Source organism: Neoarius graeffei, chromosome 15 (assembly GCF_027579695.1).
Source record: "Neoarius graeffei isolate fNeoGra1 chromosome 15, fNeoGra1.pri, whole genome shotgun sequence".
In the NCBI taxonomy this organism is placed as follows: domain Eukaryota; kingdom Metazoa; phylum Chordata; class Actinopteri; order Siluriformes; family Ariidae; genus Neoarius; species Neoarius graeffei.
The window spans coordinates 48,104,200-48,127,102 of NC_083583.1; the positions used below are offsets into that span (position 1 = coordinate 48,104,200).

The 22,903-nt window shown below is 41.4% G+C and overlaps 1 protein-coding gene across 7 annotated transcripts in view; it reads left to right on the forward strand.

Moving 5' to 3' along the window:
* Positions 1 to 22,903, forward strand: part of mcf2l2 (MCF.2 cell line derived transforming sequence-like 2) — a 176,438-nt gene that overhangs the window by 122,544 nt on the left and 30,991 nt on the right. For all 7 annotated transcript variants that reach the window (XM_060941525.1, XM_060941530.1, XM_060941526.1 and 4 more), the window contains 5 exons: positions 18,030 to 18,099; positions 18,220 to 18,312; positions 18,421 to 18,513; positions 18,880 to 19,005; positions 19,102 to 19,323. In XM_060941525.1, coding sequence (XP_060797508.1) covers positions 18,030 to 18,099; positions 18,220 to 18,312; positions 18,421 to 18,513; positions 18,880 to 19,005; positions 19,102 to 19,323 — 604 coding nt within the window. The remainder of the gene's footprint in view (positions 1 to 18,029; positions 18,100 to 18,219; positions 18,313 to 18,420; positions 18,514 to 18,879; positions 19,006 to 19,101; positions 19,324 to 22,903) is intronic.

Sequence of the window (22,903 nt, forward strand, 5' to 3'; positions counted from 1 at the left end):
ATCACTTCTACTTTTAACAACACTCTGTAAATGTTTGGGAACTGAGGAGACCAGTTGCTGTAGTTTTGAAAGAGAAATGTCCCATTCTTGCCTGATATACAATTTCAGTTACTCCTTTGTCATATTTTGCACTTCATAATGCACCAAATGTTTTAAAAGGGAGACAGGTCTGGACTGCAGGCAGGCCAATAGCACCCGGACTCTTTTACTTCAGAGCCATGCAGTTTTAATATGTGTAGAAAGTGGTTTGGCATTGTCTTCCCTGAAAAAGATTTTGTCTGGATGGCAGCATATTGCTCTGAAACGTGTATATCACGGGCGATTGCTCTAAGACAACGAGGGAGGCTCAGCCTCCTCTAAAAATGACGAACATCGTGTAGGATGAATTGCGCTAGGCTTATGTTATAGCTGACCTTATAACATTGCTATTTCAGATCCAGAATTATAGAAATATATGTGCTCAACCCAACTACAGTGCGAAATCATTCCGTTATAACTTTCCCCAGTTCGCCTAATGCGTGCATGAGTTTTTCCCCCTCGTGACCGCGCGGAGCCTCAGTGCACTTCAATGGCATTTGGGAGCTATGTGCTTTTCAATCTCAAAATGCAAGATGATTATTGGACAAATACTGCAAAAACGCCCGCCCACGGAGTCCCACGGACTCCCAGCCTCAGTGTACTTCAATGGCATTTGGGAGCTATGCGCTTTTCAATCTCAAAATGCAAGACGGTTATTGGACAAATACTGCGAAAATGCCCGCCCACGGACTCCCAGCCTCACAGTGGGCGGGACATGGCAAAGCTTTCCGCGAGGAGACTGGTGATTGGTGAAAGCGGCCGGATATTTTCTTTGATTGACAGCTCGTTTCAAATATAGACAGGCAGCGGTGAATTTCAGTTCAGTCCTATGCGGATTCGCAAGTGCTGTGGTGTATTGTAAGAGATTAGCTTACATTTCGATTTCATTCATTACACACGGTTTCTACCAGTTTTTTTAGTTTGTATATATTTTCATTGTAAATAAAGTGTAAATATAGTGTTGTCAAGTTTGCTATCTTAGTTCCAGAGATTTCGTTTATTTGAGTGACTGAACTTGAACTTGAGGGGGCTAGTCAGCTAGCAAGAAAGCTGCGCACGGATGCCAAGCATTGCTGATTTAATTTTGGCGAAGCCATTTGCCAGTCTTCCTTTCGAGGAAAAAATTAAAATTAAAGAGCAGGGTAGACCAACGCCTCAAATTGACTTGGTGAAAAAGGTAGGGGAATAATACTCGTTCCTTTCAGCTCTCCTGGTACGAGAAAGTGAATTGGCTAACAGCAAGTGACCCACATCAACAACAGTAAATAGGCTACTTTAGTAATATGTCATGGATGGACCAAAAATATAGAATCTATTTAAAATGTTTATGCTGAGTATATTATATTGGAATATATATTTCTCTGGATATGAATTAAACACATTTCACACTACAGACCTGGATTAAAAGTGAAGGGTTATCAAAATTGTCAATAAAACATTTCTCAGTCAAAATAAGTAAAATATAGGGAAAGTGTCATTGAATGAAATGTGTGGCACCCAGCTCTATGTTTGGCTCCCCAAGGTCAGTGCTTGTGCCTATTACAGAACACTCTGCTGTTACTGCTGAGGTTCCTGACAAAGAGCTGCTTTCAGCAATGATCAATTTTTAAACAACATGCCACAATTTTAAAATATAAAATGTTAAAATATACCCCCCCCCCCCCCCCCCAACACCACCATCATGTATATTGGACAGGAGGCTAATGGGCCAAAAGAACCTGTTATTTCACAGTTTGTGACCCTGCCAACAATCAGCCAGATCAGAGGCAAGAGTATGGGCAAAATTTATGTTTTTTCTTTTAAAATCTGGAAATATCGTAACTGACCAACCTCCCCTGTTTGAAAGACTACCAGCTGCCATTGGTGTATATATCATTCAGTATTAACGATGCCTTCCCAAATGTACAAGCTACCCGTGTCATGTGCACTAATGCATCCTCATATCATCACAGATGCTGGCTTTTGAACTGTGCACTGATAACAAGCCGGATGGTCCCTCTCCTCTTTACCCTGGAGGACATGGTGTCCATGATTTCTAAAAAGAATTTCTACTATTGGGACAATTTTCCACTTCACCTCAGTCCATCGTAAAAGAGCTCGGGCCCAGAAAAGGCAATGGTGTTTCTGGATATTGTTTATCTGGTTTTAACTTGCATTTGTGGATGCAATAATTAACTTTTTTCATAGATGATGGTTTTCTGAAGTGTTCCTGAGCCCATACAGTGATTTCCACTGCAAATTCTTTGCAATTTTACACTGAGGAATGCTATTGTTAAATTGTTGCACTGTTTGCCCATGCAGTCTTTCACAGAGCGGTGAACCCCTCGCCATCTTCACTTCTGAGAGACTCCACCTCTCTGGGATGCTCTTTTTATACCCAATCATGTTACTGACCTGTTGCCAATTAACCTAATTAGTTTTTTGTAGCATTACACAACTTTTTCAGTCTTTTGTTGCCCCTGTCCCAACTTTTCTGAAACATGTTGCTGACATCAAATTCAAAATGAGCATATATTTTTCAAAAAACAATAAACTTTCTCACTTTCAACATTTGATATGTTGTCTTTGTACTATTTTCAGTGAAATATAGGGTTTCCATGATTTGCAAATTAACGCATTCTGTTTTTATTTATGTTTTACACAGTGTCCCAATTCTTTTGGAATTGTGGTTGTAGATTCTTCAAAGTAGCCAGCGTTTACATTGATGACACTTTGCACCAGTGTTGTTTTTGGCAGCCATTTTTGATTTAGTTTTAATCTTAGTCTTTTGGATGAAATGCTTATTAGTTTTAGTCACATTTTAGTCAATTCCATCCTTGATAGTTTGTCTAGTTTTCGTCGACAAAAACTACAAGGGTTTTAGTCCTGTTTTAGTCAGTCATTCATTTTAGTCGAAAAAATAATTACTTTAAAACATTAAATTAGGCCAATATAGAGATAGGAAATTGTAATCGAGGTTGACAGGTTGTGCAGAACATACTCTCTACATAAACACTGTCTAGTGCGTATACGCTATATAAACGCTCTCTAGTGTGCATGCTCTTAGAGGTCTGCGCGGGTCGGATTTTTCAGTCCCGCTCCCGCCCGCACCCGCATTGTGCAGTCCCACGCCCGCATTGTGCAGTCCCACTCCCGCCCGCAAAGAATTATGATTTTCAGTCCCGCTCCCGCCCGCGCCTGCCATATTTTTGTCCCGCTCCCACCCGCAAATCCCGCATGATGCAGACGTTCACGTTATTTCTCAGGAAAGTTCTTGTCTTGACACAGCGTGATGGTGCCCCGCTCCCTACTTTGAGTGGATTTGAGCATAAATATCTACAGCTCACGTTCACGTTTGTTATTATTTACTTTGTTTCTGAGTTCGGAATGTTGAAATGGCAGCATGTAGACCTAATAATAATAATTATTTAAGTAGGCTAATCATTTAAGTATGCGCTCTCCCGTGGTGCGTCTCCTATGAATAATTAGTGTGAAAGGAGAGATGGATCGCACTCTTGAACTTATTCTTTTAGTTACATTTCTTTTCAGTTGTTTTTAGCAGCAGAAGGAGACAAATGTTTCGGCTGTTGCCTTCGTCACTTACTTTTGAAGCACTGTGAGATTCAGTAAAGGAGCTCTACTCTTCTGCCATGATCGGAGATCTCAAACATGGAAGAGGAAAGGAATCGGAAATGTACGAGAGTTATTTATCCTCTCCTGGATCAGAATCAGAATCAGAATTCTGATGACCAGCTCATCTAAGGTGTCATTGAGGCATCATGTTAGTGTGGGTCACTGGAGCCTGGGTGTGAGCGGCGAGTCATTAGAGTGATCAAAGGATTGCCCGTTAGGGTGATCAATGGCAAATTTAAGATGCCATTCCTCACTCATTCTGGCAATTTGACACTCTCTGCAAATTTAGGCATCTTTAAAATGTTTTTATTAATGCCAAATAAAATATCCAGCACAAATTATATATGATAGACATAAATTAATAATTTATAAATTTTATTTTAAACACGTTTTTAGTTAGCGGGACCGCAGCTTATCACCGCTCCCGCCCGCATATGTGCACTCCCGCTCCCGCCCGCGCCCGCATATGTGCACTCCTGCTCCCGCCCGCGCCCGCAATGAGCTTTCAAAATTTGTCCCGCGCCGCACTGCTTTGCGGCGGGTCCCGTGAGTCCCGCGGGACTCCCGCGGGAGTGCAGGGCTCTACATGCTCTCTACATAAACGCTGTCTAGTGCGCATGCTCTCTACATAAACGCTGTCTAGTGTGCATGCTCTCTACATAAACGCTGTCTAGTGTGCATGCTCTCTACATAAACGCTCTCTAGTGTGCATGCTCTCTACATAAATGCTGTCTAGTGTGCATGCTCTCTACATAAACGCTCTCTAGTGTGCATGCTCTCTACATAAACGCTGTCTAGTGTGTATGCTCTCTACATAAACGCTCTCTAGTGTGCATGCTCTCTACATAAACGCTGTCTAGTGTGCATGCTCTCTACATAAACGCTGTCTAGTGTGCATGCTCTCTACATAAACGCTCTCTAGTGTGCATGCTCTCTACAATAAATGCTGTCTAGTGTGCATGCTCTCTACATAAACGCTCTCTAGTGTGCATGCTCTCTACATAAACGCTGTCTAGTGTGCATGCTCTCTACATAAATGCTCTCTAGTGTGCATGCTCTCTACATAAACGCTGTCTAGTGTGTATGCTCTCTACATAAACGCTCTCTAGTGTGCATGCTCTCTACATAAACGCTGTCTAGTGTGCATGCTCTCTACATAAACGCTGTCTAGTGTGCATGCTCTCTACATAAACGCTGTCTAGTGTGCATGCTCTCTACATAAATGCTGTCTAGTGTGCATGCTCTCTACATAAACGCTGTCGAGTGCAGACATCCGAAGTCTCCCGGAAGTTCCGGGAGTCTCCCGCATATTGATTGTGGCTCCCTGATGCCCGCAAATTGGAGAATATCTCCCGGAATCTAGAGCAAGCGAGCAAGAGTGTGCACGTGAAACATTAATGTCTGCATTGCGCATATGACAGAGAGAGCGAGAGAGACTGCGTGTGTGCCTGTTCATGTAGCGCATGCTAGACAAAGAGCATCCTGATTGGTTTACAGACATCCAAACTCATTTCAGGGAGGTGTCGTGACCCCCCCGATGGGGAAAAAAGTCATGCGTCACGACACCTCCCTGAATTGAGTTTCTGCAGGTTGGGATGTGTGCTAGTGTGTATACTCTATTGTTCACAGACTCGTGTTTCTGCCTCCGTTTAACATGTCGCAATGCGCTGATAGAGCACAAACATGTCATGATGAACACGCAACTCGAAGATGACCACGCTGTCCGTTAATGTAAATATGATGGCTAAACATGCTGCTAACGTTAGAGCAGCCAGGTGTGCTGCTGCTCATTTAGACATATTAAGGCACAGCAACAGGTCTGAAAAGCTACATTTCCCCCCGTATGTTTCACAGTAACTCAAATATGGGTCAATATATGACAAAGCATTCAGTTGCTGTCCCACCAATAATCCCTGCAGGACAAGTTTTACTCATGACATGTTAATTGAATTTAAGTTAGCTTAACCAAGCCAACTTTAGCATGAAGCTAGCTGTCCCATTCCTTTTCACCAGGTCACGGTGTTTTGGAAAACTTCATAGGAAATTCATCACAGCCCGATTGTTGAGTGACATTAACCAAAGCTAGCAAATGTATACATGATTTGTTAACAGGACTTCTTGTAACGTTAACTTACCGTCGCAGAAATAGCAGCATGGTGAGCCTTTAGATGCCTCTTGAGGTTGGTCGTATTCTTGCCACAGCATGTACCTCTGTCTCCCACTACAAGGCATTCCGTTTTATTTTCTGCTAGATTATGTGTAAAGTATGTCCATAAATCGTGTCTTTTCCGCCCACCAAGCCCTTGTGCTGGCGTTGCCGCCGACATGGTCCATGAACTGTGTGGCTGCCCTGGTGTGCACTGTGCCTGGTGGGCATGACCAAACAGGGACCGGATGCAGGTGTATTGCTGATATTTTCAGCATTTGGCAGACAGGTTGCACGCACCGTTAGAGGAAACGTCATGCATTTTAATAGTCCTATAGCCAATCCACTAACATTTCCGTCTCGTCTCGTCAACGTAAACAAGAGATACGTCTCGTCATATTTTCGTGATCAAAGAGTTATGTTTAGCTCGTCACTGTCTCGTTTTAGTCATGATAAAAAGGTGCGCTAATGAAATCATTTCGTCATCATCGTTAACGAAAACAACACTGCTTTGCACACTATTGGCATTATCATAACCAGTTTCATGAAGTAGTCACCTGGAATGCTTTTCAATTAACAGGTGTGCCTTGTCAAAAGTTAATTAGTGGAAGTTCTTGCCTTCTTGACCTACGTTCACACCAAACACAGTGAGAGCATCAAAATTCACTCTCGCCACCCTGCCAATGATACTCGTACCGTAAGTTGGTGGATGCTCTGTGATGTAGATGAAATCGGTGGCTACAAGGTTGTTCAGAATGCTTCGTCTTGTAATTGTTAGTTAAAAGGGCCGCAAAGAAAACGCAAATCAACCAGTATAGCTTAATAAAACAATTTTAAAAATACAGTAATTTAAAGAAATAAAATAATTTAAAAAATTAATAATACCATTCAGGAGACTGGTTAGATTTTTTGTTTTTATTTGTTTGTTGCCTTGTTGCAAAAAAAAAAAAGGCAAAAGCAACTGCTTGCATTTTAACATATCCAACATATACCTCTCGTCTCATAATAGCTGCTCTTCGACAACATCATTTAAGTCGTTGTCGTCGTCACTGCCGAATCCAATCCGGGCTTGAGCTGAACCATGTTTGGTTGACTAGGCCAGAATTGCAGCAGTAGGATGGCCAGTTCCTTTCTGTGCACTCGCACAAACACACTCACACCTATGGCCAATTTAGAGTAGCCAGTTAACTTAACTGCATGTCTTTGGACTGTGGGGGAAACCGGAGCACCCGGAGGAAACCAGTCACACACGGGGAGGACATGCAAACTCCACACAGAAAGGCCCCCCATTGGCCACTGGGCTTGAACCCAGAACCTTCTTGCTGTGAGGCAGTAGTGCTAACCACTGCACCACTCATTACATGTATACATGTGCTGCCTGTATTGCATGTCATAGCACATTAGCATAAAGTTGCCTGGACTTCAACTTTATTCTGACGCCCCCACTGCCCAAGATGTGCTGCCACCCATCTCGCAGTAGAGAGATGCTGTCTCACATAGAAGATAAATGACTTCAGGTTGTTTTGATGCTCTCGCTGCATTTGGTGTGAACATAGGGTTAATATGTTTGAGACCATCAAACAGTAAATAATAAAAATACAGTAAATAGCCCTATTCGACAACTGTAGTAATCCATATTACAAGAACCACTCAACTAAGTAAAGAGAAATGACAGTCTATCATTACTTTGAGACATGAAGTGTCTTTTAATTAATAAAAATAAAGAAAAAACACTGACTTAGAAGGTGTGTCCAAACTTTTGACTGGTACTGTACATCATGGAGAAACTGGAGACTTCTGGTGAGTAATCTAGCTTGCTAGTCTGTGTTGTAGTCAAGATCACCTAAACTGAGATCAAGTCATAACTAAGACCAGAGTGTATAGAGACTGAGACAAGACCAAGACTTTGAGGGGTTGAAATCAAGACCAGACCAAAACCAAAGCAGGGCGAGACCGAGTCCAGACCAGAAACAGAAAGGTATGTGTGAAGGGGGCGGGGAGGAATGATGTCCGTTAACTCATCTCATCTCATTATCTGTAGCCGCTTTATCCTGTTCTACAGGGTCGCAGGCAAGCTGGAGCCTATCCCAGCTGACTACGGGCGAAAGGCGGGGTACACCCTGGACAAGTCGCCAGGTCATCACAGGGCTGACACATAGACACAGACAACCATTCACACTCACATTCACACTCACATTCACACCTACGCTCAATTTAGAGTCACCAGTTAACCTGCATGTCTTTGGACTGTGGGGGAAACCGGAGCACCCGGAGGAAACCCACGCGGACACGGGGAGAACATGCAAACTCCACACAGAAAGGCCCTCGCCGGCCACGGGGCTCGAACCCGGACCTTCTTGCTGTGAGGCAACAGCGCTAACCACTACACCACCGTGCCGCCCCACGTCCGTTAACATTAACAAAAATTTCAAATTAGCAATGAGTCATGTTATTGGTTGCATTTGAAACAAGAAGTTTTACAGCCAATCACAGTAATGATGTTTACAAATAAATGAGACAATGTAAAGGCAATTTGCTGATATCTTTGCAGTTGTGGTCTTCACCACAATCCTGAGTCCTCTATGTCTGAGACTGAGATAAGTCTGAGTACAAATGTGATCTATCCTGAGATGAGACCGAAACCTTCAAAATTGGTCTTAAGACCAAAATGTCAAGTACTACAACACTGTTGCTAACTTGACTAATAACATTATTTTATTGCAAAACTGTTTGCAGTTTAACATTACGAATGTCCCACGTTTAATGTTATGAATCATAAGTAATGTCAGCTCAATATAACTTTTGCAATTGAGATTCTTTACCTTCTTGACTGGAAGTCGTGTGAGGGGAGGGGCCACTGTGAGATGTAACATTCGCAATCACAAGATACTGAAATGTTACTGTCCGAAGGCAAAAACATAAGAAAAAGTTGGCAGCAAAAGTCTGTCTTGTCAGGTATTTTCTGGGCAGTGTCCAGCCACCTTTGGAGAAGGCACAGCCAGCCAGACCAAACAAGAGGGGAAAAGGGCATTAGAGGTGCTTTAACAGAAAAGCACATGAAGTTACAGGAATGGCATATTTTTTTCATATTTTCACATGTGAACTGTAAACCCCCCCCCCCCCCCCCCCAACCCCACGCACACATTCACATAAAAGTGTAACATGAAATGTGTAAACACCTGCATATTTTCACATATGAAGTCATGTAAAATCAGAGGTGGACAGTAACGAAGTACATTTACTTGAGTACTGTACTTAAGTACACTTTCTGAGTATCTGTACTTTAATTTTTTTTGGAAACTTATGACTTTAACTTCACTACATTTGAAAGGCAAATATCGTACTTTTCACTCCACTACATTTCTGTCAAGGTCCTCGTTACTATGAAGCAGCTTTGAAATTGGATGTCTTTTCTTTTCTAAAACATGATTGTTTTTTTCGCAGGTGACACTGAGACAGCCGATCAGTAATCACTTGGGTCATGTCACGTCCATAGACCGTATAAAGTCAAGTTCAATTATTTCTCAGCAGCATTATTTGAACACAATCAGTCGATGGCAGAATGGAAGGAGACGGTTCATCTGGGGAATGCACGCACTCATGGCCATGCCTAGAACCCATGTTGCAGTTTTCTGAAAGGATTAAAGATTCTTTTCATTTTAAATGTTTGCTTTGTTTGCCGAAAACGAACCACATCACAGTCCACAAAAACCCGCTGTCCAACCTGCAGAAGCATATTGAGGGATGTAAACATTTTATTCCAAGACAAAGCTTGCAGCAAAGTTGTCTGTGCTTTTAGAGCTAGCGATAACGTTGCAATAGCTATGCAGTCTGGTCAGTCAAATTACTTTCTGTGGATTTGCCCACCAAGTTGCAGTAGCCTTGTCCACGGCTAACGTTTACACACAGCTAGTTAACTTGGACACTGTTAGTTAGCATGTAAAAACGGAGTTACACTAACATGAATAATGTTAACTTATCCGAAGTGCTTTCAGAAATATGTTTTAGCATAATCTTGCCGAATAAACAAAATGTAGAAATCTTTCTTTTCTCGTAGCATTAGTTACCCAATATGATTTTGGGTTTGAAAAGAGTTTGCTAGCAGGTCAGGTGGAGTTTCACTGACTAGCTAGCTTAACGTTAAACCACCATGATGGCACAGCATGCGTTCATTTTGTGAATTCATAGTTCTGTCTTTGGTAACGGCATTAGGTTTTGTAAGCGTTGTGGCAATAATACAACAATGCGTTGACAGAAAATGTACTTTTAATACTTAAGCAGTTTTCAAAGCAAGTACTTTAACTTAAGTAAAAATTTGACTGTACAACTTTCACTTGTATCGGAGTAACATTTGACCAGTGGGATCTGTATTTTGACTTAAGTAATGAAGTTGGATACTTTCTCCACCTCTGCGTAAAATGTATGTGCCCCTATTGCTTGTAACATTACCATGGAACCATATAATGGACTCTTGCTCTTATAAAGGCAAAAGTGTTTCAATTTATCCATGAACAGCCTGCTTCAGGTCACCTCATAGTTTTTCAGTGCGATTGAGGTCAGGACTTGGATTTGGCCAATCTAAATTGTTGTGATATTTTGCTGTACATTATCTTGATGTGTCCTGGAATTTGTTGGTCCCACAGTAATTGCAGGCCATCCCAGCACAAATACACCATTATACTCTGCCCTGTGCAGTTAGGGTGCAATTTTCATGTTAGAATGCAGTTGTTGTTGTTGTTGTTTTCATTGCAGTCAAACACGCATGCAAACAGATGTTATCAAGTGCAACAGTCAGTCTAGGGCTCTTATTTGAGGTCTTTTATGCGGCACTGCAGATTTATCCTACGCCTATTAATCACGGTTCAATAGAACAAATTTTCATACATTGTCCACTATGTGGCCAAATATTTGTGTGGACCTGACCATCACAATTTCCTTTCACTTGAACAATGGGACAGAAGCCTGTTCTAGCATGACAATACCCCTGTACACAAAGCAAGCTCAATAGAAACATGGTTTGCCAAGGTTGTAGAAGAACTAGAAGAGTTCAGTTGGTCTGCACAGAACCCTAATCTCAACCCCACTAAACACCTTTGGGTTGAACTGTAACACTGACTGTGCCCCAGGCATCCCCACCCTGCCCTCACAAATGCTTTTGTGGTTGAATGGACAAAGCCTCACAACCATGCTCCAAAATCTAGTGGAAAGTAGTGGAAAGCCTTCCCAGAAAAGTGGAGGCTGTTACAGCAACAAAGGGGGACTAAAATCTGGAATGAGATGTTCAGGAAGCACATATGGGTATGATGGTCAGGTGTCCACAAACTTTTGCCCATGTAGTGTAATTCAATCAAATAGGAGAATCAGCTAAATGTATGCATTTGAACTTTTGAGCGAGTTTTAAAGTGCTGATGACACGAACATGACTCTATGCAATTTCTTAAATAAACTATACAACATGGCAAACATGTTAGATTTCTGTTATAATTACCTGAAAAGAAGCTGTTGTTATGCGAATATCTAACTTTTAACTGCACAGCGCAAGAAAACTGGGTCCGTGGCTCGCGGCTATGTTGTGACGTCAGTGGAAGAACACGCTGCGGTTCACTGGCTGTTCTACTCAATGGAAATGGTGCATGAAAACGCCAGTGAACTTTCTAGTGCTAGCTCTTCAACAACCAAATACTGGTACTTTAAGCAGTGATCATGATGGCATGATTTTATCTGATTTTAAATAAATGAGATTGATAATAATGTGAATGTTCACAACTAGTACATACAAACTCTGCAACTTCTGATTCAGCAGCTGCGTCATACTCCGCAAAAACATCAGCAAGAACCTACAATATAAATGGAAATGCAATACACTAAGCTCAAATGACTTTTGGAAAGTCTCATCTCATCTCATCTCATTATCTTTAGCCACTTTATCCTGTTCTACAGGGTCGCAGGCAAGCTGGAGCCTATCCCAGCTGACTACGGGCGAAAGGCGGGGTACACCCTGGACAAGTCGCCAGGTCATCACAGGGCTGACACATAGACACAGACAACCATTCACACTCACATTCACACCTACGGTCAATTTAGAGTCACCAGTTAACCTAACCTGCATGTCTTTGGACTGTGGGGGAAACCGGAGCACCCGGAGGAAACCCACGCGGACACGGGGAGAACATGCAAACTCCACACAGAAAGGCCCTCGCCGGCCACGGGGCTCGAACCCAGGACCTTCTTGCTGTGAGGCGACAGCGCTAACCACTACACCACCGTGCCGCCCTCTTTTGGAAAGTATAATTTCTAAATTTTTTCTACATATTCTTGAAGTCGGTCATCAGGGTACTTGCTACCGTTCCCTAACAACGCATGGCAAAGGGTAAAGTGTAGTGTTGCTACGAGTACTTGCTAAAGCCTCCGGTGGAAGATCCTCGATGTGCTGATAAGACATACAGTTCTATATAACACACAAGTGTCACGATAATCACAAAACAGATGCAAATTGTTAAAATACCTAATTTTTAGCAATCATGTGTTGATCTCTTCCGAATAGAATCTATGATAGCCTACCCTCTTTACCCTTTGCCTCTCGTTGCTAGGCGGCAGTTACATGAAAGCCGCAAGCTTTTACAAGCAAATACATGACTGATATCACGTGACTTTATGATTGCATTTATGATTATCATGAATGTGTACTCGGGCGGCACGGTGGTGTAGTGGTTAGCGCTGTCGCCTCACAGCAAGAAGGTCCTGGGTTCGAGCCCCGGGGCTGGCAAGGGCCTTTCTGTGTGGAGTTTGCATGTTCTCCCCGTGTTCGCGTGGGTTTCCTCCGGGTGCTCCGGTTTCCCCCACAGTCCAAAGACATGCAGGTTAGGTTAACTGGTGACTCTAAATTGACCGTAGGTGTGAATGTGAGTGTGAATGGTTGTCTGTGTCTATGTGTCAGCCCTGTGATGACCTGGCGACTTGTCCAGGGTGTATCCTGCCTTTCGCCCGTAGTCAGCTGGGATAGGCTCCAGCTTGCCTGCGACCCTGTAGAAGGATAAAGCGGCTAGAGATAATGAGATGAGATGAGATGAATGTGTACTCTGAGTACACATTGTAAATATGAGTACACATGTAAAAGCTTCAAGCTTTTACAAGCAAATACGGTACATGACTGATATCACGCCGACTTTATGATTACATTTATGATTATCATGAATGTGTACTCTATGAGCGCTCTGGAGCGAGTCACTTCCAAGATGGCCGCGCAGACCGCAGTGTTACTATTTTTAGCATCATGTCGGAGCACTCTATAGCTCTACGTACCTTCATCTTATGTCATTTTTCAACACATGTTCTGACAGGAGGACTGTCTTTGGAGGAGTCGCCTTGTCCCAGGCGACTGCTGGATCCGGCATAGCTACTAGTAGACCCCCTCCGGAATACTGTAGGCACTGCTGATGGCAGTAACACACGTTTGTGCTGAACTGAACACCCAAGAGATTCCTTTAAGCTGGGAAGGGTGTCAAAACAATCCAAATCGAAGTGTTCCGAGCACAGGACGGATATTGGTGAGGGCTCCCACTTGTCACGAGTGCGCCTGACTTGCTTCACCCACTTCGCATGCAGCTCGGGATCTCTGGGAAACTTGAATAAACTTGCCCCATCCTTGTGGGTTTTGGAGCAAAAGCCGGCAACACAACGCGAAGGCATAATAACTATATATATATATATATATATATATATATATATATATATATATATATATATATATATATATATATATAATAATGTATAATAATGTCTAATAAAAATACTAATAATGATAAACTGAAGACCTGTCGCATCAACAACAAACTGGTAAGTTAGGAGGAAGGTTCTTTCGCTGACGTCATATAGCTCCTCCTCCTCTTTCGTCTCCCGGGTGCTGCAGCCCCGTCAAATTTGCCCAAATAGCCGCGTTTTTTTATCATAACTTGTAAAATAGGCGCCTTCGTGAATTAATATATGGATCATCGGGAATTACTTTTTATGTTATAAAACATCGCCAAAGATGTCAAAAACGTGTCATCAGCACTTTAAACCTTGAGCCACACCAAATGCATGTTAAAGAAAGGAGCTGATACGATTTTGACTAAAACATAGATAAAATCTGAGCTTTATAATCATGATCATAGTTGCAATGTGCTGGAAATGTAATGGTAGGTACAATTGGAAAAAAAAAACATTCTACTTCAGAACAAACTCATAGTTTGTTGCTTGCAGTTGTTGCTTTGGAATAATTGTGGGTTTCAGTTTTGTATATTTGTGGATGCAGCTTGAGCTGAGAGTAGTCAAGCAAAAGAGCCTGTTCAGTGGAACAGCCAAAAAATAGTAGATATTTTTATTTTAAGAAGTATCTGGACCTCCAGGCTATTATTTCCACTATTAAATCCTATAATTTGTACAGGGTCATGGAAATCACTCAACCTGTTCGACAAACTTGATCTGCTATCACATGAACAGAAATGTCAACCTGTATTCACTGCTTTAATGAGCGCGTCTCTTTCACTTTTATAATGGTCATTATTGTATTAGACTGGAGGTGTCAAATTTTGTCCAGGGAGCATTTTTGTGAGTCTTTGAAGGGCCATAATCTAATGCTGTTCATTTTTAAACAATTCAGAAAGTATATAACACCAATACCCTCGGCTCTGAAATTAGAATAGGACATTTTCTCTGAAAAAGAAGAAATGATTCAAATGTAGGTAATATGATTTATTCTACTGATTTTTTTTTTTTAATATGTATCTTCGGAACACCTGTACACTTGCTAATTTATGCAGTTATCCAGTCAAGCCGGTCATGTGGCAGCAGCAGAATGCATAAAATCATGCAAATACAGGTCAGGAGCTTTGGTTAATGTTCACTTCAAACATCAGAATGGAGAAAAATGTGATCTCTGTGACTTTAACCTTGGCATGGTTGTTGGTGCCAGACAGGCTGGTTTGAGTATTTCATAAACTGATGATCTCCTGGGAATTTCACATAGAACAGTCTCTAGAGTTTACACAGAATGATGTGTGGAAAAAAAATACTCCACATACAGTGGGTCTTGAAAGTTTGTGAACCCTTTAGAATTTTCTATATTTCTGCATAAATATGACCTAAAACGAACATCAGATTTTCACACAAGTCCTAAAAGTAGATAAAGAGAACCCAGTGAAACAAATGAGACAAAAATATTATATTTGGTCATTTATTTATTGAGGAAAATGATCCAATATTGCATATCTGTGAGTGGCAAAAGTATGTGAACCTCTAGGATTAGCAGTTAATTTGAAGGTGAAATTAGAGTCAGGTGTTTTCAATCAATGGGATGACAAACAGGTGTGAGTGGGCACCCTGTTTTATTTAAAGGACAGGGATCTATCAAAGTCTGATCTTCACAACACATGTTTGTAGAAGTGTATCATGGCATGAACAAAGGAGATTTCTGAGGATCTCAGAAAAAGCGTTGTTGATGCTCATCAGGCTGGAAAAGGTTACAAAACCATCTCTAAAGAGTTTGGACTCCACCAATCCACAGTCAGACAGATTGTGTACAAATGGAGGAAATTCAAGACCATTGTTACCCTCCCCAGGAGTGGTCGACCAACAAAGATCACTCCAAGATCAAGGCGTGTAATAGTCGGCGAGGTCACGAAGGACCCCAGAGTAACTTCTAAGCAACTGAAGGCCTCTCTCACATTGGCTAATGTTCATGAGTCCACCATCAGGAGAACACTGAACAACAATGGTGTGCATGGCAGGGTTGCAAGGAGAAAGCCACTGCTCTCCAAAAAGACCATTGCTGCTCGTCTGCAGTTTGCTAAAGATCATGTGGACAAGCCAGAAGGTTATTGGAAAAATGTTTTGTGGATGGATGAGACCAAAATAGAACTTTTGGTTTAAATGAGAAGCGTTATGTTTGGAGAAAGGAAAACACTGCATTCCAGCATAAGAACCTTATCCCATCTGTGAAACATGGTGGTGGTAGTATCATAGTTTGGGCCCGTTTTGCTGCATCTGGGCCAGGATGGCTTGCCATCATTAATGGAACAATGAATTCTGAATTATACCAGCAGAGTCTAAAGGAAACTATCAGGACATCTGTCCATGAACTGAATCTCAAGAGAAGGTGGGTCATGCAGCAAGAAAACAACCCTAAGCACACAAGTTGTTCTACCAAAGAATGGTTAAAGAAGAATAAAGTTAATGTTTTGGAATGGCCAAGTCAAAGTCCTGACCTTAATCCAATCGAAATGTTGTGGAAGGACCTGAAGCGAGTAGATCATGTGAGGAAACCCACCAACATCCCAGAGTTGAAGCTGTTCTGTACGGAGGAATGGGCTAAAATTCCTTCAAGCCGGTGTGCAGGACTGATCAACAGTTACCGGAAACGTTTAGTTGCATTTATTGCTGCACAAGGGGGTCACACCAGATACTGAAAGCAAAGGTTCACATACTTTTGCCACTCACAGATATGTAATATTGGCTAATTTTCCTCAATAAATAAATGAGCAAGTCTAAAATTTTTGTCTCATTTGTTTAACTGGGTTCTCTTTATCTACTTTTAGGACTTGTGTGAAAATCTGATGATGTTTTAGGTCCTATTTATGCAGAAATATAGAAAATTCTAAAGGGTTCACAAACTTTCAAGCACCACTGTAATGTGTGGAGGACCTTCAGGCTGAAATGAACAGACTGGTTGAAGTTGCCAGGAAGGATATCATAACTCAAATAATCACTCTTTACAACTGTGATGAGCAGAAAAGCACCTCAGCATGCACAAAACATCAAATATTGAGCTGGATGAGCTACAACAACATAAATATATGTAATGCATTTGGGTATTTTTACCGTTAAAGTACAGTAATATAAATATTGACTAGCTACAGTGCAATTTCATAGAACCTACAAGCTACCTTTCAACTCGATGGCGAGCGAAACAATAAATGATGATTCATAATGATGCAAATTATACCACAGCTCTGTCGTATGATCATTCTCATTCTGATTGGTCAGAAAGTAATGATTAGTTTTCTATAGCCGCAGTTCTGAGAGTGGTACTCTCGACAAAGTTTTTTATTAATTTCACTCATTCTAATATGTTTTTTGTAAGATCGTAGAAAAAACTTACATTGTTATGAGGAAGCCATGGCCTAAAAGGGGAAGCCATAGCTGAAAAGGGGAAGCCATTGCCGAACAGTTAAAGAAGTAATTAATATATATATATATATATATATATATATATATATATATATATATATATATCTCATCTCATCTCATTATCTCTAGCCGCTTTATCCTTCTACAGGGTCGCAGGCAAGCTGGAGCCTATCCCAGCTGACTACGGGCGAAAGGCGGGGTACACCCTGGACAAGTCGCCAGGTCATCACAGGGCTGACACATAGACACAGACAACCATTCACACTAACATTCACACCTACGGTCAATTTAGAGTCACCAGTTAACCTAACCTGCATGTCTTTGGACTGTGGGGGAAACCGGAGCACCCGGAGGAAACCCACGCGGACACGGGGAGAACATGCAAACTCCGCACAGAAAGGCCCTCGCCGGCCCCGGGGCTATATAATTTTTATTACATGGGGCAGATGCTCAACATAAATTCTTTTTTTTTTTTTTTTTTACAAACGTGTGAAATATTTGACATGGATATTTTTCCATGAAGAAATGTTTATTTAGCATTTTTGAAAGGAGACTCCAGCGTGAGCTTTGTAACAGTCGGATGAAAGGCTTTGCAGTTTCCTCTGTAACATGACAAGCATTTATTTTGTCTTCTTAACTTCAAGAGAAAAAAAAAGAAGCAGAGCTGCTGGTGTTTGTTTATATCTGCTATAAGGGATATAAGGGACCTAAGGGATAACAGGAAGATGTTTCACGGATGTTCCACAGCATTAAACATAACTATAAGCAGATAAAACGTACAACATATCGTTCTTTAATTAATAAAAAAAAATGCAATCCTTGGCAAATTGCTGTTGTGTAATGTGAGAAATAAAACATTTCAGGACATGCTGTTATTGGAAAACATCGCCTCATCCTTGATTATTTTCCTATAACAGTACAGCCTGTCATTTTTTATTCTTTACATAATGTAATAACATTTGAATTGAATTGCTCTCGCTTCCTTCACGCATCCTTGGTTATTCCACTTGTCTTTTTTTTTTCACAGGACATTTTTCAAAGAGCTGGAAAATTGCATGGAGAAGCCAGAGTTAGTGGGAACATGCTTCTTGAAAAGAGTGAGTAATTCCATAAGGCCCCGATGAAAGCAGTCACGCCGCAGGCCGTGCACTGACTCTAGGCTCTAGGATATTACTTGGATTGAAAATGAAAGACTGTCTGCCTTTGCTGTCCCACAGAAAGAAGAGTTGCAGATCTATGAGAAATACTGTCAAAATAAACCTCGGTCTGAGGCTCTTTGGAGGCAGTGTGGGGACAGCCTGTTCTTTCAGGTGACACCTGAATTCTTATACTTTGCCTTCACAATTCTCTTGTTATTGCTTCTATTTTTGTTCATAATAGATGATTATGAACATGGAAACAATCCCCTTTTGATACAGGAATGCCAAAAACGGTTGGACCACAAGCTGTCTTTAGATGCATACCTGCTAAAGCCTGTGCAGAGAATCACCAAGTACCAGTTACTTTTGAAGGTAATGTGTCCTGTTTTACATGACATCATTATTTGACCAACTGGGACCTGTCTGTGTGGAATTTCATGTTCTCCCCAAGCCTGCATGGGTTTCCTCTGGGTGCTTCGGTTTCCTCCCACAGTTTAAAGACATGCAGATAAGGTGAACTGGCTAGTTTAACTTGCCCGTAGGTGTGAATGTGAGTGTGAATGTTTGTTCATCTCTGTATATAGCCCTGCGATAGACTGATGAATTGCCCAGGGTGTACCCTGCCTCTCGTTCGAAGTCAGCTGGGATTGGAACCAGTTTTTCCTGTCACCCTGATGGATCAGTGGTATAGATGATGGATGGATGGCTATCTAAAGTAGTTTTGTATATGTTTTATAGGAGATGCTGAAATGCAGCAAGAACTCAGAGGGCACGGCAGAACTGGAAGAAGCTCTGGCCACCATGTTGGACATCATAAAATCTGTTAATGATTCAATGCATCAGATTGCCATCACTGGCTTTGAGGTATTTGGATGTTAAATTCTGTCTCTATTAAAATCTTCTTTTAACATAATGTGCACACAGAAGTACATATATGGTGATGGTATCTCGTCTATCTAGGGTAATTTGAATGACCTTGGTAAGCTGCTCATGCAAGGCTCTTTCAACGTGTGGACAGACCATAAGAAAGGTCACAATAAAGTAAAGGACTTAGCACGCTTCAAGCCCATGCAGAGGCATCTTTTCTTGTACAATAAGATGATTTTGTTCTGCAAGAAGCGCGAGGAGAACTCAGATGGCCATGAGAAATCCCCATCCTACAGTTTCAAGCATTCTCTGAAGGTATGGATGAAGGTTTGCGCTTTTTTAAATCTTCATTTGTGACACTGACAAACAGGAATTGGGTTGTGCTTGGACCTATATGTACATGTGGGGTACAAAATAAGTTATGGGCCAGATTTACTAAAAAGGGCAAATTAGTGTGAAGCCGTAATAAAATAAAGGGAGTGGCCAGGTTTACGGGTGATTTATGAAATGTACAAATTAATGAACACAGAAGCAGCCAGTATGTTTTTAATAATGACCAATGCAGTCTACTAAGAGCAGCACAAAGTAGTATAGGGTCGCAAACGCGTGCAATCGCAAATGAAATATAACCTGCCTTGGCAAACAATATGTTCTGATAACATCTTCCTCTGGCATTCCAAATAAATTAACAGAAGAGGAGAAAAGTCTCTCGCTTGGATCACATGCTGTCTGTTCTCGGTAGTGCCTCCTCTTAGTGGAGCCAATTTTTCTAACTATCGCAGCCATGTCATGCACAAAATGAGTTAAGATATACTTTGGGTTGGCATTAAATAATGGCACAATTATGAGTAATTTGACTATATTGCAGTCTGAAAGGGAAACTCCTATGAATACATTTGCAACAAGGCCAGCTGCAAAAATAACTGTGTCCACACCGTTCCATCGCCAGCTTTTCACTGCACGTCTTTAGTAAATCCTGAGTTTAAAAGTTTTTTTTAACGCCAAAACGGGCACAAACAGTTAGTAAATCTGGGCCTATGTGTGGTACATTTGCCCTTACTGTTTCTGAGCTGAGACATTTTGATACATACCAAGTGCACATTAAAAAATACTGTAACTGAGTACATAGATGGGGCAGCACGGTGGTGTAGTGGTTAGCGCTGTTGCCTCACAGCAAGAAGGTCCGGGTTCGAGCCCCGTGGCCGGCGAGGGCCTTTCTGTGCGGAGTTTGCATGTTCTCCCCGTGTCCGCATGGGTTTCCTCCGGGTGCTCCGGTTTCCCCCACAGTCCAAAGACATGCAGGTTAGGTTAACTGGTGACTCTAAATTGACCGTAGGTGTGAATGGTTGTCTGTGTCTATGTGTCAGCCCTGTGATGACCTGGCGACTTGTCCAGGGTGTACCCCGCCTTTCGCCCGTAGCCAGCTGGGATAGGCTCCAGCTTGCCTGCGACCCTGTAGAACAGGATAAAGCGGCTAGAGATAATGAGATGAGATGAGTACATAGATACAGATAAAAACAAAAATTGTACTTTAAAACTACTATAAGAGTGGCGCTGATAAAATAGTGTTAGCATTCTGCTGGATGATATATAACATTAACAGTAGGCATAGATTAACATTAACATTGCTAGCTAGAGAAAAGATGATTGATGAATAATCGAGCTTCAAAATCATATTAATATAGTAACATAATGTTTTATACATCATGACATGTCTGTTGATGAAGAGAATGTTAACCTTGACTAGCTACAGTGCAATATCAAAGAGCATTGCTAGCTAGCTAGCATTAAGCTTGATGGCTAGCAAAACAATAAACAATGATGAATAATAAGGCATTATACCACAGTGCTCTTGAATGCTTGATTCTGATTTATTGATTAATTTTTTTGGAACAGCAACTCTGACTATTGTTTTGGCTACAACATTATCTTTTCTATAGTAACAGCGTGCACAGGAAATTGTATGGAGGATGCGCCGTATGGATTAGATAAATGTCCAAAATTGTCATATAGTGTAATAATTCTGACATTTTCTGTGAGGAGACATTTATTTAGCATTTTTGGAAGAAGTCTAATAAAATTGAGACAGGGTTTGAGGACGGATGACATTGCAGTTTCCCGGTAACATGATAAGCTAGCTGTCTAAGAGATTGGTGAGGGAAGGACTTTTTATGTAGCTGCTATGATGTAAGTGATAAGAATTATTCTATCCACATTCACCGGATATGAGCAATCGCGCGCTCTGATTGGCTACTCTACTACTAGGCTCATCTCATCTCATCTCATTATCTCTAGCCGCTTTATCCTTCTACAGGGTCGCAGGCAAGCTGGAGCCTATCCCAGCTGACTACGGGCGAAAGGCGGGGTACACCCTGGACAAGTCGCCAGGTCATCACAGGGCTGACACATAGACACAGACAACCATTCACACTCACATTCACACCTACGGTCAATTTAGAGTCACCAGTTAACCTAACCTGCATGTCTTTGGACTGTGGGGGAAACCGGAGCACCCGGAGGAAACCCACGCGGACACGGGGAGAACATGCAAACTCCACACAGAAAGGCCCTCACCGGCCACGGGGCTCGAACCCAGGACCTTCTTGCTGTGAGGCGACAGCGCTAACCATTACACCACCGTGCCACCCACTACTAGGCTATCAGCTCATATACTGTACCGTGAGTAGAGAAACACAAAATGGCGGAGTGTGTTGCTGAACCAACCGAGGATGAAATTAAAACTCTCATTGAAACCCCCCCCCCCCAAAAAAGCAACAAAATACAGAAGGAAATTATTTGATGGTAAGAACATATCTTTTTTTTTTCAAAAATTATTATTATAGCATTTTCCATAAATTGCTACTGTCATTTCACCAGTTTGTTTACATTCTAAGCAGAAATGATTTTGTCGGACATTTTGTAGAAAGTTTTTATTTATTGAATTTGCAAAAACTAAAATTAAAAACGCTCTGTTTCTCAAAATCCAGTGAATGTGGATAAAATCTCATCGGACATGGCTTATAGCCGATTCAGTGCTACGCATCTCGTTGGCTATCAGCTCACTGTATGACTCGATTTCATGGAATAACTGTTAACTAACCTGTTTAGTTGACATTCCACAACATTAAACATAAACTTTACAAGGTAGACCGCCCAACCCAGATTTATTTCCCTTCATTACTTTCCGATAAAAAGCTTGCCTATGTTTTATACCTATACACGCTTTATAGCTTTAACATCCCATAACAAGTGTTAAAGAGATCATTTTATGTGTCCAGTCCCTCCCTGGCCAGGAAGAAATTCCACCGTAAAGTTTTTGTAGGAATTCAAATGTATGATGATGATGATGGCTATGAATGGAAACTAAATGATGATATGGTCTTTCTGTTTAGTTTGTAAGTTTTTCAGTATGCATTTTTCAGTTGTGTCCTTTCAACTTGTAGTTGAAATATCTAGTAAGTTTAGGAGAAGAGAAACACCATGCATCTTCTCAAACCAAGGACCATCACGTTAAGTTTTTAGCCCTTGAAGCTAATGAAGCATCATACAGGCTTCATCTAAAAATTCATGGTTACTGTCACTGAGCTCATATTCTGGGAAGGTTGTCCGACACTAATGTTTTTTTTTTTTTTCTTATAAATAAAACCTCTGATACTTCACTTCTTCTGTAGTTTTGCCAATTAATAATCATTTATAAATGTCTGAATTCAAAAATACCATTTAGGTCTCAGGATATCAGCAAATTCCTTTGGTTTTCAGCAGAAAACCTATACATGTGCAGATTATTCACAGTGGATGCTTTGTTTTAAAAGTTGATCGATGAAATACACTTCAGTCATAAGTTACACGCTTGTTCATTCAGAGGTCTTTCTGTATTTTGACTATTTTCTACATT